General features: G+C 36.7%; 1 protein-coding gene across 2 annotated transcripts in view; it reads right to left on the reverse strand.

Annotated features, from left to right (window-relative positions):
* xrn1 (5'-3' exoribonuclease 1) overlaps window positions 1–15,042 on the reverse strand; it is a 144,514-nt gene that overhangs the window by 60,852 nt on the left and 68,620 nt on the right. For both annotated transcript variants that reach the window (XM_028792080.2, XM_028792079.2), the window contains exons 14-23: window positions 13,708–13,864; window positions 13,478–13,597; window positions 12,925–13,094; window positions 7,654–7,771; window positions 7,481–7,576; window positions 4,092–4,195; window positions 3,798–3,929; window positions 3,193–3,355; window positions 2,994–3,107; window positions 1,303–1,401 (exon numbers count right to left, since the gene is read on the reverse strand). In XM_028792080.2, coding sequence (XP_028647913.1) covers window positions 1,303–1,401; window positions 2,994–3,107; window positions 3,193–3,355; window positions 3,798–3,929; window positions 4,092–4,195; window positions 7,481–7,576; window positions 7,654–7,771; window positions 12,925–13,094; window positions 13,478–13,597; window positions 13,708–13,864 — 1,273 coding nt within the window. The remainder of the gene's footprint in view (window positions 1–1,302; window positions 1,402–2,993; window positions 3,108–3,192; window positions 3,356–3,797; window positions 3,930–4,091; window positions 4,196–7,480; window positions 7,577–7,653; window positions 7,772–12,924; window positions 13,095–13,477; window positions 13,598–13,707; window positions 13,865–15,042) is intronic.

Here is a 15,042-nt window from a genome sequence, read left to right on the forward strand (position 1 = left end):
TTTTTAGACGAGCGTCCGTATCGTCTAGGTGTGCGAACAGCCCCCCTGCTCACACCCCCTACGTCAGGATCAGAGAAAGCGCAAGAGAGAGAAAGAGAAAAGTAAGTTGGGTAGCTTCTCAGCCATCTGCCAATAGCGTCCCTTGTATGAAATCAACTGGGCAAACCAACTGAGGAAGCATGTACCAGAAATTAAAAGACCCATTGTCCTCAGAAATCTGCGAACCAGCAAAAAATCCGCAATATATATTTAAATATGCTTACATATAAAATCCGCGATAGAGTGAAGCCGCGAAAGGCGAAGCGCGACATAGCGAGGGATCACTGTAATTTATATTTGCTTGTAAAAGGTTTATAATTCCTTTAAGAAAACTATAAATACATCACTAACGTATTGTATTGTAGGCATATTATATTATATATATATATATATATATATATATATATATATATATATATATATATATATTTTATTATTATTATTAATTATTATTATTATATATATTATTATTATATTATATATTATAATATATATTATATTGTAGGCATAGGCTGTATTGTAGGCATGGAGATGGACAGTCTGACATCTGTGGCAGAGCAACGGGCGCTCAGCAGGCTCCTGTCAATCATGGAGAATCCACTGCATCCACTAAACAGCATCATCTCCAGACAGAGGAGCAGCTTCGGTAACAGACTGCTGTCAATGTCCTGCTCCACTGACAGACTGAGGAGATCGTTCCTCCCCCACACTATGCGATTCTTCAATTCCACCCGGGGGGTAAACGTTAACATTATACAAAGTTATTGTCTGTTTAACCTGCATTTTTATCATTCTTTAATTTAATATTGTTTTTTTTTTCATTATGCTGCTGCTGGAGTAAGGGAATTTCCCCTTGGGATTAATAAAGTATCTATCTATCTATCTATCTAATCTATCTATCTATCTATCTATCTATCGTCTTGTATGTAAATCCAAGGTGTAAGCATTCACATGTTGTACTGTTAATCACAAAAACAATCAAAATCAAAATCCAGAACACAATGTTCAAGAGGACCAAGTTCACAAGTCTGACATGTTTGTTAAACTGTTATACAAACTATATACCATTTTAAATGTCTTTGAATGCTGGGAAGAAATTTTATCACACTACAAAACTCCTTGTATACAAATACCATTTTTACTTTACTCATGTAGAAATTTTAAAACATTTACAAAAATATTTCTGTTTTCTTTTACAAGTAGCTTTGACAAAGAGGCGTAACTAATAATCCATATATTCCAGCAACAAAAGTAAATTCTTACATGCTGATTTTGCATTAAGGCTTCAAGCTGAGGTTCACAAGGAACTGTAAAAAGAACACGGATTCGTCCTTCTTTAACAACATCAGCCGAATCTTGGACCTGGAAAATATTTTAATTATAACACAGGAAAAAAATATATATTATACATTGTTCCAGTATTACAACCCCTCCTTGAAACCTCTTATTTTTAGCATTACAAAGGAAATCTGACCCACTTGTTCTTACAAAACTATTTTTATTTGGTAGCATTTTCAAGAACAGTTTACTTTAGGTCTGGCTACAAAACATCAGTGAAATTAAGGTATGGGCTAGAGCATTTCAAAAGTCTGATTTTCTTCTTTCAACATGACCCACTTTAAGTTAATGAACAGGTAAGTTGATGTTTCTCCTCAAGAATCCTTTGGTACATGGTATAATTCATGAATCCATTAATGTTGGAAGCACCAAACCATTTCCAATTCATGAAACTATTACTACCGTGCTGGACCACTAGCAACATATTCTCATTCTGGAATACAGATTTAATTTTTCCCCAAGCAATACAGAGCTCACGTCTTCCAAAAAAATCCTTTGACTCCGCTTTCCATAGAATGTTGTTCTGATACACATGGGGGTAAATCCAGGTACATCTTAAAAAAATGTAAACAATCAAGTTCTTATTAGCTAGTAGTGGTTTTTGCCTTGCTACTCTACCAGAGATCACATTTTTACTTCAATGATGAAGTCATGAATACTGACTTTTACTAAAGCAAGAAAGGTCAGCAAGTTCCAAGATATTTTTGTAAGGCTCTTTGTGACATCATGGACAATTTTTACATATAGCTTTTGATTTTTTCAGGATGGGCCACTACTTTGAAAACTGCCTACTGTCTCAAACTTATAACTGTGACTAATACCACAGCCTTAAAAAAGCAGTTTTAACCCTTTCCAAATTAAAAAAATACAATAACTTTTACAGAGGTTTTCGGGATTTTGCTTTACTTCTGCCATGATATGCCTTCCTAATATTGTGTACTGACAAGTTCAATGACCCAAACTACATAAGATTTTTATTTGATAGGATGGGCACAAACAATGCCTGATTGTTACCAAAGATGTCAATAAACAGTTGGCCTTAACTGGACTGAGTTTACTAGAGAATCTGTTCAATTTTTGCATCAGACAAAATTAAAACACAACCATATTAAGATGTCTCTTTCATACTCTCCACAATATACTCCAATGACCTGCAACAAACTAACTAAAGTCACAGTTTAAAATATATATTACATAAAGTTAAAGTGCACATAGTATCCCCCTTGGCATCATATATAACATACACAATATTAAATGTGTCATGGAATCGGTGAAGATTACATTCTGGAGAATTAACATCCTGCTTGCTCACCTTTATCTGCATTTTTCAGTCTATCATAAAAAAATCTTCTAGCTAATAATACACATCCCCACATCCCTATACTATAACTTCTTCAGAATAACTTTAGGAGATAACTAGAACAGATGTTTGGTTTGTTTTTGTCTTCAATGAAGGCTCTGTAAAAATATCAGGGCATCAATTGTAATGCACACAAACATACTCAGAGAAAATAATCTTTTACGTAGGATGTTAGAAATAGTATTACAAAACAATTTGTTAATATTAGGTTAAAAGAAACAAAAAACAAAGTGTGAATAAAAATATTCAAACAAACCTCTCCCATGGCTCCATAGTATGTATTTCCAAGCATAAAAACAGTGGTTGATGGTGAGAATAATTCGTCAACTGTTTTATAATGGCAAAAACTGGAATCAAAAGCCACAATGTCCTGCAACACCAAAATAGCAATTTATTCTTTGTTGTGTTTAACACCTACAGTTTAAATAAACATAATTTACTTCAAAAATACTGACATTAACTGTAGCTTGATAAGCAAAGGGCAAAATCTGCTTTGACCACTGCTTTTCCAAAACAACATCTCCTTTCGAAGTCAGTACATATTTACGCCCTGTCAGCAGCTGGGCAAATAGCAAGACTGCCGTCTCATTTATAATGATGCCTTTCCTTTTATGGTAACTGCAAAGCCAAAAAAAAAAAACCACTAGTCATTGTGTTTATTTAATAGTATACCCAAAGTACCTTGTAAAACATTCTAACACACTTTGTAGAGAGACATTAGATTCTTAGTTTTAAAGACAATTAATTTGAATAGCACAACACATTCATTTATGCATTATCATTTCCCACATAACTGAAAAGGTAGGCAAAGCATTGCAAATTAATAAAAGTTCCACAAAGTCTTAGTTTTAATAAATGAAAAATGAATGAGGGCAAATATTTCAGCATTAGATAAGTAAATAGACAAGACACAGACTTTTACAAATAGAAATTTAAATTCTGCATAATGTTCAATTCGTTCCTTCAAGAGCTATATTTTACCAGTGCAAATTATAGATTATTATTTTCACCTTCTAGTCATAAAAGAGCACAATTAAGAGAAACTGTTTTATGAGCATACAATTCTGTGATGCCTTGCACTTCTTTCATCCAAATGGATTCTTCTTTGTCATTTAAATAAACAACTCTTGTTGGTGGCACTGTTTTGTCTGAATATAGTTTCTGAATTCCAGGAGGTTCGTCCAAGTAAAATCTAAACAAGGATATCAAAACTACAATTAATAAGGACATTACATACCTCTTCAGAATTTACAATTAAATCATTTAACACAGCTTATGTTACTATATACAAACATATTTAATTGTTTGTTTGCATTATGTAAAATGATTAATGAAAATATGACAAATGACGTACTTGGTTTCTCCATCCGAGACAGCAACAACTCGGGCTTCTTCTAAATGAGGCCAGTTTACAAATACTGATTTACCAAGCACCAAAGAAGCAACATCATCACTAATCTACAAAAAAAAAAAAAAAAAAAAAAGGTTTATCAGTTAAGAGATAAAATTATAGATTGGTACATGAAAGCTAAGGATCTATGTACAAACAAATTAAAAAAAATTTAAAACATGGATGCAGCACTTAATATAAATACTGAATACAAATAAATATGAGGAAATTCTCAGCTTGCTGGCAGCACCTTATATATATTTACTATTGTGTAAATAATACATAATAGATGCTTCTAAAACAAAGCAAGAAAAAACAGTTCCATGCAATAGAAGATTACATAAACCATTAACATAATGTAATAATCTAGTATCTAGAATTCTGTTTTAAGAAAACAGATTCACTATCAAATGTATTTATATTTAAGTCTCCCAGCATTCATGAAGCCAAGGAGAACTTTGACTTTCCTTTTTTACTTAACAAAACCAAAACGTGTGTATACATATACAGTGGGTATAGAAAAGAATCACTCCCTTCGAAATATTCCCATTTTTTTTGCTTTACAGCCTTAAATGAAAACACACAAAACAATATTTTTTCCAGCTTTACTTAATGAATGCAATCTATAACATCCAAGTGAAAGATATCACAGCTACAGTTCAGAAGAATTTTAAAAAATAAAAAATAAATACCAAGATTAATAAAGAATCACCCCCCTCCTAAACTCAATCAGGTGTAAGTAACCACCATTTCCATTGCAGACCATGGTTACTGGTTTCCACCTGTGATCAATTGTAATCAGTGTGATTAGTGAAGCATAAAAACAGCTGTTCCTGGAGCATTCCCTTGCTTAGTAGTGCAACTGATAGCAAACAATTGACTACGGGTGACAAGCCACTTTCAAAAGATCTCAAGGACAGACATAAGGCAGGAGATGGATACAAAAAAATCTCAAAGGCTTGATCAATCCCAAGGAACACAGTAAAGAACATAATAAAGAAGTGGTAAGTGTTTGGTACTACTAGGACCCTCCCTGGATCCGAACGTCCCTCCAAACTGGATGGAAGAGCAAGGAGGAAACTGGTAAGAGAGGCTACCAAGAAGCCAATGGCCACATACAGGATTTTATGGCAAAGAGTGGTCATTGTGTGCATGTGACAACAATTTCACAAGTGCTCCACAATTGTGGCTTGTTTGGGAGGGTCGCAAGGAAAAAGCCACTTCTCAAGAAAGGCCACATTAAGGCTCATTTCGTTCGTGCCAGAATGCACCTTGAAGATTCTGATGCCAAGTGGAAAAAGGACTTATGGTCAGATGAGACCAAAATCTAACTATTTGGCCTCAATACCAAGCTGTACACCTTGCGGAAATCCAGTGCAGCTCACCATCCACAACACACCATACCTACACTAAAGCATTTTATAAAGGATTTATAAAGATTTATAAAGGTTATATGGGTAAGGAATGTGCACAAATATTACCATGTACAAAAACTGCAAAACATTCTTTCATATTTTTGGTAACCTCATGATCTCTGTCATGACCTACTTAGTTTTAGTGGTGTTTGCCTTAATATGTTAAGTTTGAAAACTTTTCGATTATCATGTGTACAGGTGCTGGTCATAAAATTAGAATATCATGACAAAGTTGATTTATTTCAGTAATTCCATTCAAAAAGTGAAACTTGTACATTAGATTCATTCATTACACACAGACTGATGTTTAATCAAATATTTATTTCTTTTAATTTTGATGATTATAACTGACAACTAATGAAAGTCCCAAATTCAGTATCTCGGAAAATTAGAATATTGTGAAAAGGTTCAATATTGAAGACACCTGCTGCCACACTGTAATCAGCTAATTAACTCAAAACACCTGCAAAAGCCTTTAAATGGTCTCAGTCCAGTTCTGTAAGCTACACAATCATGGGGAAGATTGCTGACTTGACAGTTGTCCAAAAGACGACCACTGACACCTTGCACAAGGAGGGCAAGACACAAAAGGTCATTGCTGAAGAGGCTGGCTGTTCACAGAGCTCTGTGTCCAAGCACATTAATAGAGAGGCGAAGGGAAGGACAAGATGTGGTAGAAAAAAGTGTACAAGCAATAGGGATAACTTCACCCTGGAGAGGATTGTGAAACAAAACCCATTCAAAAATGTGGGGGAGATTCACAAAGTGTGGACTGCAGCTGGAGTCAGTGCTTCAAGAACCACCACGCACAGACGTATGCAAGACATGGGTTTCAGCTGTCGCATTCCTTGTGTCAAGCCACTCTTGAACAAGAGACAGCGTCAGAAGCGTCTCGCCTGGGCTAAAGACAAAAAGGACTGGACTGCTGCTGAGTGGTCCAAAGTTATGTTCTCTGATGAAAGTAAATTTAGCATTTCCTTTGGAAATCAAGGTCCCAGAGTTTGGAGGAAGAGAGGAGAGGCACAGAATCCACGTTGCGTGAGGTCCAGTGTAAAGTTTCCACAGTCAGTGATGGTTTGGGGTGCCATGTCATCTGCTGGTGTTGGTCCATTGTGTTTTCTGAGGTCCAAGGTCAACGCAGCCGTCTACCAGGAAGTTTTAGAGCACTTCATGCTTCCTGCTGCTGACGAACTTTATGGAAATGCAGATTTCATTTTCCAATAGGACCTGGCACCTGCACACAGTGCCAAAGCTACCAGTACCTGGTTTAAGGACCATGGTATCCCTGTTCTTGATTGGCCAGCAAACTCGCCTGACCTTAACCCCATAGAAAATCTATGGGGTATTGTGAAGAGGAAGATGCAATACGCCAGACCCAACAATTCAGAAGAGCTGAAGGCCACTATCAGAGCAAAATGGGCTCTCATAACACCTGTGCAGTGCCACAGACTGATCGACCCCATGCCACGCCGCATTGCTGCAGTAATCCAGGCCAAAGGAGCCCCAACTAAATACTGAGTGCTGTACATGCTCGTACTTTTCATGTTCATACCTTTCAGTTGGCCAACATTTCTAAAAATCCTTTTTTTGCATTGGTCTTAATTGATATTCTAATTTTCCGAGATACTGAATTTGGGACTTTCATTAGTTGTCAGTTATAGTCATCAACATTAAAAGAAATAAACATTTCAAATACATCAGTCTGTGTGTAATGAATGAATCTAATATACAAGTTTCACTTTTTGAAAAGAATTGCTGAAATAAATCAACTTTGTCATGATATTCTAATTTTATGACCAACACCTGTATGTGTAAAAAATATACAACAAACAGGACAGACTTAAGCTGCACCACACTATGCTTAGGCCACCACAAATTTAGTTGGAAATCAAAAGTTCTCATGAAGTCATTGGAAATGCAAAAGGTGAATTAACATACCAGTTCCTTTTGATCATTAAGTGTTATTTCCAGCATCATATTTTCACCCCGACTACTCTGCTGAAACACTTGTACTCCAGCTTTCTTTAAGAAGAACTGCAAAGAAATTAAGGCTTGATTAATAAAATTTTGTAAATAAAAATAATTAAGTAGCATTATAATGGTATACTTACTGAATGTTTTATATGCTTTAATGTTGGAAAACCACAAAAATAGAGAGCGCTATTATCAACTTTATTTCCAATGTAGGAGACATCAACATGCCAAGCATCCATTGGTATTAGTTCAGACCTAAAATTAAAAACAGTGGGGTGTTGGGGGGGGGGGGGGTCGAGAGGAAAATTGGATTTAGATAGAAATTTGCATTTCTTCAACAAAAGTTAACAATATTCACTATGGTCATGTTTAGAAGCAATTCAGGAAGGAGCCAGAAATATCAGCAGTAACACTTTTAATTCTATTGGAAGACTAATTTTCTCTTCAATCACAAAAAAGCTCATAACTGAGAAGGCTATTCAACACATCTGATTCCACCAGCTAATAGGTATGGTTTGCTTTGCGTTAAGCAGGAAATAAACAAAGCAAAGAACTCAATAAGCACCATATTCAGAAATGGCTTATAATATAAGTGGAGTAACACTGTGCCATCAGACAGGGCTACTCGATTAGAATTTGCAAACCAAAACATTTAGCTGGGCCAGACATTTTCAGCGGCTAGTAAGCAGCACATGACGACAAATTTTAAACTAACACAAATAAATGTATTGAAAAACAAATGATGTTTATTCATTGATTGTCTTTTAAATTTGGTCATATCTGACACAGGCACATCAAAAAGTGCATAAAAAAAACAATAAAAAATTGCTATAAATCAGGGGTGTCAAACGTACGGCCCGCAGGCCAAAACCGGCCCACTAGGGGGTTCAATCCGGCCCACTGGATGAATTTTGAAAGTAAAAAAATTAATAAAAGACACGAACTCGAAATTCGTAATAAAATGCAATTCCTAAATCATCCGCTAGGGTGTTAGTCAGATGAGAGGGGCGCACTGTGTTAGTCAAAGGGGAGGGGTGCACTGTTTTAATTAGAGTAAAAGAAGCAACAACTCTGCCACTCTGTAGGCTACCTTATTTTCTACTCACCTTGACACCCTCATTAGCCAAAATGTCTTTGTCAAAAAGGAGAAAAGTGGATACCGAGTGTAGGGTTTTCCAAGAGAAATGGACCACTTCCTATTTATTCACAGAGATAAATGGGAAACCTGTGTGCTTGGTGTGTAATCAACAAGTGTCGGTGCTCAAGGAATATAATATTCGGCGCCACTATGAGACTCATCATGGTGGAAAATACGACATCTTGCAAGGACGACTGAGGAGAGAGAAGATAAATGAATTGCTGGTGGGTCTGAGAAAACAGCAGTCAATTTTCACTCGGAGCCGAGAGGTCAGTGAAGCAGCAGTAAAAGCCACCTACGTAATTGCTAACGAAATAGCATTAGCATCAAAGCCGTATTCCGACGGTGAGTTCGTTAAAAGATGCATGATGAAGGCTGCAGAACTCGTGTGTCCTGAGAAGCGACAAGCATTTGCCAACATTAGTCTGACGAGAAACACTATGGCAGAGAGGATATCGGAACTATCGGCTGATTTAGACAGACAGTTGAAACACAAGGTCAAGTCATTTCTTGCATTTTCTGTTGCAATTGATGAGAGCACTGACATTACAGACGTTGCTCAACTGGCCATATTTATTCGTGGAGTTGATGACACATTGACCGTCACTGAGGAGTTCCTTGAGTTGGTGCCTATAAGTGACACCACAACAGTTGAGGACATTTTCGGCTCTGTGGTTGGCGTGCTGGACAGAGTCGGGGTGGACTGGTCCCGCGCTGTCAGCCTGGCTACAGATGGCGCACCATCAATGATCGGAAGAAAAGCAGGTGTTGTGACAAAATTCAGAGAGAAAGTACAAGCCGCTAATGGAGGAGATGGTTTCTGGACATTTCACTGTATTTTGCACCAGGAGGCATTGTGTTGCAAGTCGTTAAAAATGGATCACGTCATGGAGGTGGTTGTCCGAACTGTTAATTTCATCCGAGCCAGAGGCCTGAATCATCGTCAGTTTGACTGCCTTCTCAGTGACAATCACGTTACTAATACCCTGCCATACTACACTGAAGTAAGGTGGTTAAGCAGAGGTGCTGTGCTGAGGCGTTTCTTTGATCTACGCGAGGAAATCGGACAGTTCATGGAGAAAAAAGGAAATCCAGTGATGGAATTACAATGTCAGGAATGGCTGCAGGACCTTGCATTTCTGGTGGATATTACAGAGCACTTGAATATTCTGAACAAAATGTTGCAAGGCCGCAAAAAAGTTGTCACACAGTTTTATGACAGCATATGTGCATTCAAGTTGAAGCTGACTTTGTGGGAGACACAGCTGTCAAGTGGTGACCCTGCACATTTCCCTTGCCTAAGAGAAGTATGTGCAGCAGGCATTAATGCTGACATGAAACGGTATAAAGACAAGATTGCAGGATTGCTGTGTGAGTTTGAGAAACGGTTTCAGATCTTTGGTGAACTCGAGAAAGAATTTGCAGTTTTTCGCTCACCCTTCACAGTCAAAGCTTCTGATGTCCCTGTCGACATCCAACTAGAGATAATTGATTTGCAATGTGATGCAGATTTGAAGGGCAAGTTTGCCTCAGTGGGCTTGGACACATTTTATCAATATCTCTTGCCAGGGTACCCCAAATTAACAGCCCTGGCTGCAAAAATTTTGTGCATTTTTGGGACAACCTACCTTTGTGAACAAGTTTTCTCAGTAATGAACATCAATAAAACAAAATTGCGCTCAAGGCTCACAAACAAGCACTTAGATGACATTCTGAGATTGGCTACTAGTCAGGACATGACACCTGATATTGATGCACTTGTGCAGACCAAAAGATGCCAAGTTTCAGGAGCAAAAACAAAGTAGTCTAGATGTGACTAACTCCTTTACAATATTGCTTCAGACACCGATTGCACTTAAAGAATTCAGTTCTGTGAAAATGAATTCTTGCTGTAGAAATAGTTAAAAAATGTTAAATTAAATGTAAGTTAACAGCTTCACTACAAAAGAGTTTGGTTTGGTGGAATCCTATTGTTCATGTAATGCCATAAATTTTAAGGTGCAGTACTATATTTTTCAGTTCCAAATACCTCTGACTTAAAGTTTTGTTTGTATTTGTGCAAACACTTGTTTTAAGAAATCTGAGGTTGTTTATATGTTTTGATATGTTGATATGTTTTGTAAAACATTTCATTAAATATGAAGATTTTCTAATGTACTTGTACTTCTTTGCACGAAAACAAAGGGAAAAAACATGGACTTACTATTATTTATAGGTAATTATGTTATGAATCCTGCTCCGGCCCACTTGACATCTAATTAGGCTGTATGTGGCCCCTGAACCAAAATGAGTTTGACACCCCTGCTATAAATGAACAGAATCCTTTTTCCACTTTCAAATGAAATAACATTTTGGTCATATCTGACCTTGGCACATCTGAAAGTGCATAAAAATAAAAGTGCGCAGTATTAGCAATAACATTTGTTTCCCTTTTGAAATGAATTGGAAATATTTTGGTTATATAATAGTAATTTTTACATTTATATAGCATTTTTCTCACTGCTCATGCAGGGAGGACCCGGGACACGAACCCATGATCTCTTTGCTACGAGGCAACAGTGCTACCGTTGTGTCACTGTGTATACATGACCCAATCACATCACAAACTGCATTTAACAGAATAAAAAAGAATTATCAATACCATCACAGCTATCAGTGCACAAACCCATAACAAGTGATAACAGTAAGTAACACACATGAATACAACGTCTACTGCACACCGAGGGAACATAGGATTGTTTAAAATCACTGCATGTGTGATTAGGCATGGCTTTGTTACACATCCCATATTATGTTGATATTGTGACGTGTCTCGCTATTGCATGAGCTGTTGTGGGTGGAGCCTTGTGGGAAAGCACTAAGTGAGGGCATCTGGCACCGCCCTAGAGAGAGCTGAGGGACAGGATCAGGGTAAGATGGGAGTGAATGGTAAAAGAGCTGGAAGAAACAGAAAAAACAGAAGGCTACCCTTTTTTTGGTTATGGAGATCAAATTTTTTTTTTTTTCTCTGTTTCTGGCAGGACCACAGGCTGGGCCACTTGTGGTTGCTTCTGGGACGCATGTGGTCCAAGGGCTGCCATTTGAATAGGCCGGCTCTAGACCATGGTAGGGTCTAAGCATAACCTCTACTGGTTTCCATTCTGCAGTTTATACCAATGTTATGTCTTTGTTGTTTATTTGCATTTTGGAATCACCTGTACATTTTAAACATATAACTAACTATATCTATATATTTTATTGAAGTTAATTAGAAAGACAAAAAGCTAGTGTTGTACAACATACAAAATTTTAACATTACAATGACTAATTATTTGAGTAAATAAAAATATTAATTGTCAATAACCACATTTTATTAAATTTTGCGAACTGAACTTGACAGCTTAAAAAAATCAACTGACAGCTGAAAAGGATTTACTTGTATGTTTCGTCCATCTATTCATCAATTTTAGAAACCCACTTATCCAGAGCAGGATCACAGGGAACCTGGAGCCTTTACCAGCAAGCACCAAGTGAAAGTCAAGAAAAATCCCAGCATATTTTGCCATCCCTATGCAGGATGGGCTGGAACACACACACTCTCTCTCTTTCCCCTGAGGCCAATTTAGCACTGGAAATCCATGTAATCTGAATGTCATTAGACTGTGAAAGAAACTGGAGCACAGGGAGCAAAGCCACTCACACACAGGGAGAACATGTAATCCCCACGTAGTGAGAACCCAGGATTTGAACCCTGGTCTCCTTATTTCTCTGCAGCAATGCTACCACTCCACTACAGTAAATTACTTTCCTTTAGCATGACATGTGAAATCTCACATCAGTTTTAATTATTCATTAAATCACATATTGCATGAGACAAACCTGTGTGTCTAATAGAAAAACTTTCAAACTGGTGTCTCTTAATTAATTATACGGATTTAATGCATTTTTTCATTAGCAAGCAGTTCAGTAAAACATCATTTCATGACATAGATAAGGCTTTTCCATTTCGATTTATAAGAAATAAATATATTTTGCAAGTGATGACATGATTTAATTGGCATATTTACTGATGGGTATTACAAATGACACTGGAAGTACATAATGGCAGCTGGTTATATGACTTCTTCGGGTTTACTTGAACAATACTACATATAAAAGGTCAAAAGGAAAAGTTCACTGAAATTAGTTGTTCAGCAATTACTCTTGTTGACTTCAGAGGTTAACAGTAAGTTGCTTTAGACAGAACTATCTGAAGAAATAAATTTAGAATGCATTTCAAAAAAGAAATTACCTTGCATGGCACTTCTGAACAGAAGGAAAAAGCTTAGGCAGTGGAGAAGGGTAATAGAACTCTAGTTCTTTATCAAACCAATATGCTGCACATGCACTGTGTCGATTTCTTTGCTTTTCTTCCTCAGTCAGAAAATTATTACAGGGTTCCATAGCTGCCAGTAAACGTTTCTGAAAAAATAATATTGCTAATAGTAATTTGACAGTTCAAAATATCCAAATTCAACTTTAAGTTCAAGTTTACTGTCACATGAACACAGTACAGTGAAATTCTTTCTTCCATGCCTAACCAAATGCAACACTTTGTCAATTTCTGGCACAATGATTGTAACTATTATCATTCCAAAAATACAACTTAACTTATTCTTTTCTCCAATAGTAATTTGTTCATAAAGTAATTTATAGGAAGGCATGCCAAGAAAACAAAATTAAGCTGCACTACAAAACTTACCACTGTCTTGCATAACTCAAATTTGAGTGTAGTGAAATTCTTACTTTTGCATGTCAAGCATATCAGAACACTTTAACAGCAGAAATACCAAAAAATTGATTACCTCATCAATAAATGGAATTAAAACCACAGCTTCCCATTCTTGCTGTTTACCATTAAGATCCGTTTTAAACTCGAGAGGATAATAATCAAAGATTGGAGAGTTCTCTGAAGTCATTAAATTCTTGAATATAAGCAGGAAAAGGAAAGTCACAAGTTACCACAAGTGTTACATAAAACACTAAATGATTACTGATATTTATTAAATATATTTTAATATTAAGTATTTCTTACCTGATAGCAAATAGGTAATAGATCTTTACTTGCAGCTGGTAAAACTGCCAGTAACTGCTCAAACGGCATAAAGGGTTTTCCCATTGTAAATTCAAGCTTTATTGTGCTGATGCCGCGAATATCTGACAAATAAGGTGCATAATGGTAAGGATAGTACCTAAAAAGAAAGGGAAAAAACATTATTGCAGCCTTAAGAAAAAGCCAAACTCCATGATGTGCAAAAGTTCAATTAAGGAAAGATGCAGGCAAGTCTTTGGAAAACTGAAATGAAAAATCAGCATTTTTTGCAGATACATTTTTTTTAATTTGGTATTTCTTTGCAGGGTAAAAAAATGGATGAATGGTTGCATGATCATTTAGTGGAATTGGCATCTCTTACTGAATTCTATCTCTGACAAACTCTGGAAAAACACAATAAAAATCACCTCAGAGTGGGTATTATTGTGTGTGTTTATGTTGCCTATGAAGGAATGGCAACCTATCTAAAGGCGATTCCTGTTTTGTGCCCAATGATGGTGTAGGGAAAAACGCAGTTTTGTGAATATTGGAGTTTCTTATACTTTGTATGAATTTCTGATTTTTGTCATTTCATCAGTGTAGAATACTTGTCCAGAACTAAATAAAATGAATACATTCCTACTAGTGCTGGGAGGTATACCGTTTCATACTGAAAACCGTTTTTTATTTCTGTTATGATATGGATTTTTCTTATACCGCAATACTGGTTTAAATAGCTTAAAACAATGTTCGGCACGTGGCACAGCGGGAAACTGTTTAACACTAGAATTACCAGAGCCTACGAAAAAACTCGTATATCCGGCCCACCTTAAATCGCTTCTTAAATCCGTTCACACCTCTCCGCCAGCATCCTTTGTCCTCTAAATGTGCTGATAAAAGACAAGCTGCCAGCAGCCGGCTATTCCATCCCCCCACCGACTTAGAACGTGAGCGAAGTTTTCCCAGCTCACGCCTTGATTGATTATGTGGGAGTGAAGTGGAGTTTTACAGTGGAAATAAGAGATCATTATTCTAAAGTAATCTGTGTAAACACATTGTTAAAACAGAAACTTTGTTATATTTTAGTAATAAATGTTACAAAATGTAGTAGGCATAAACTATCTATACTAATAAAAGGCAAAGCCCTCACTGACTGACTGACTGACTGACTCATCACTAATTCTCCAACTTCCCGTGTAGGTAGAAGGCTGAAATTTGGCAAGCTCATTCCTTACAGCCTACTTACAATAGTTAGGCAGGTTTCATTTCGAAATTCTACGCGTAATGGTCATAACTGGAACCTGTTTTTTGTCCATATACTCTAATGGAGGAGGCGGA

The sequence above is a fragment of the Erpetoichthys calabaricus genome, chromosome 2, assembly GCF_900747795.2.
Source record: "Erpetoichthys calabaricus chromosome 2, fErpCal1.3, whole genome shotgun sequence".
NCBI lineage: Eukaryota > Metazoa > Chordata > Cladistia > Polypteriformes > Polypteridae > Erpetoichthys > Erpetoichthys calabaricus.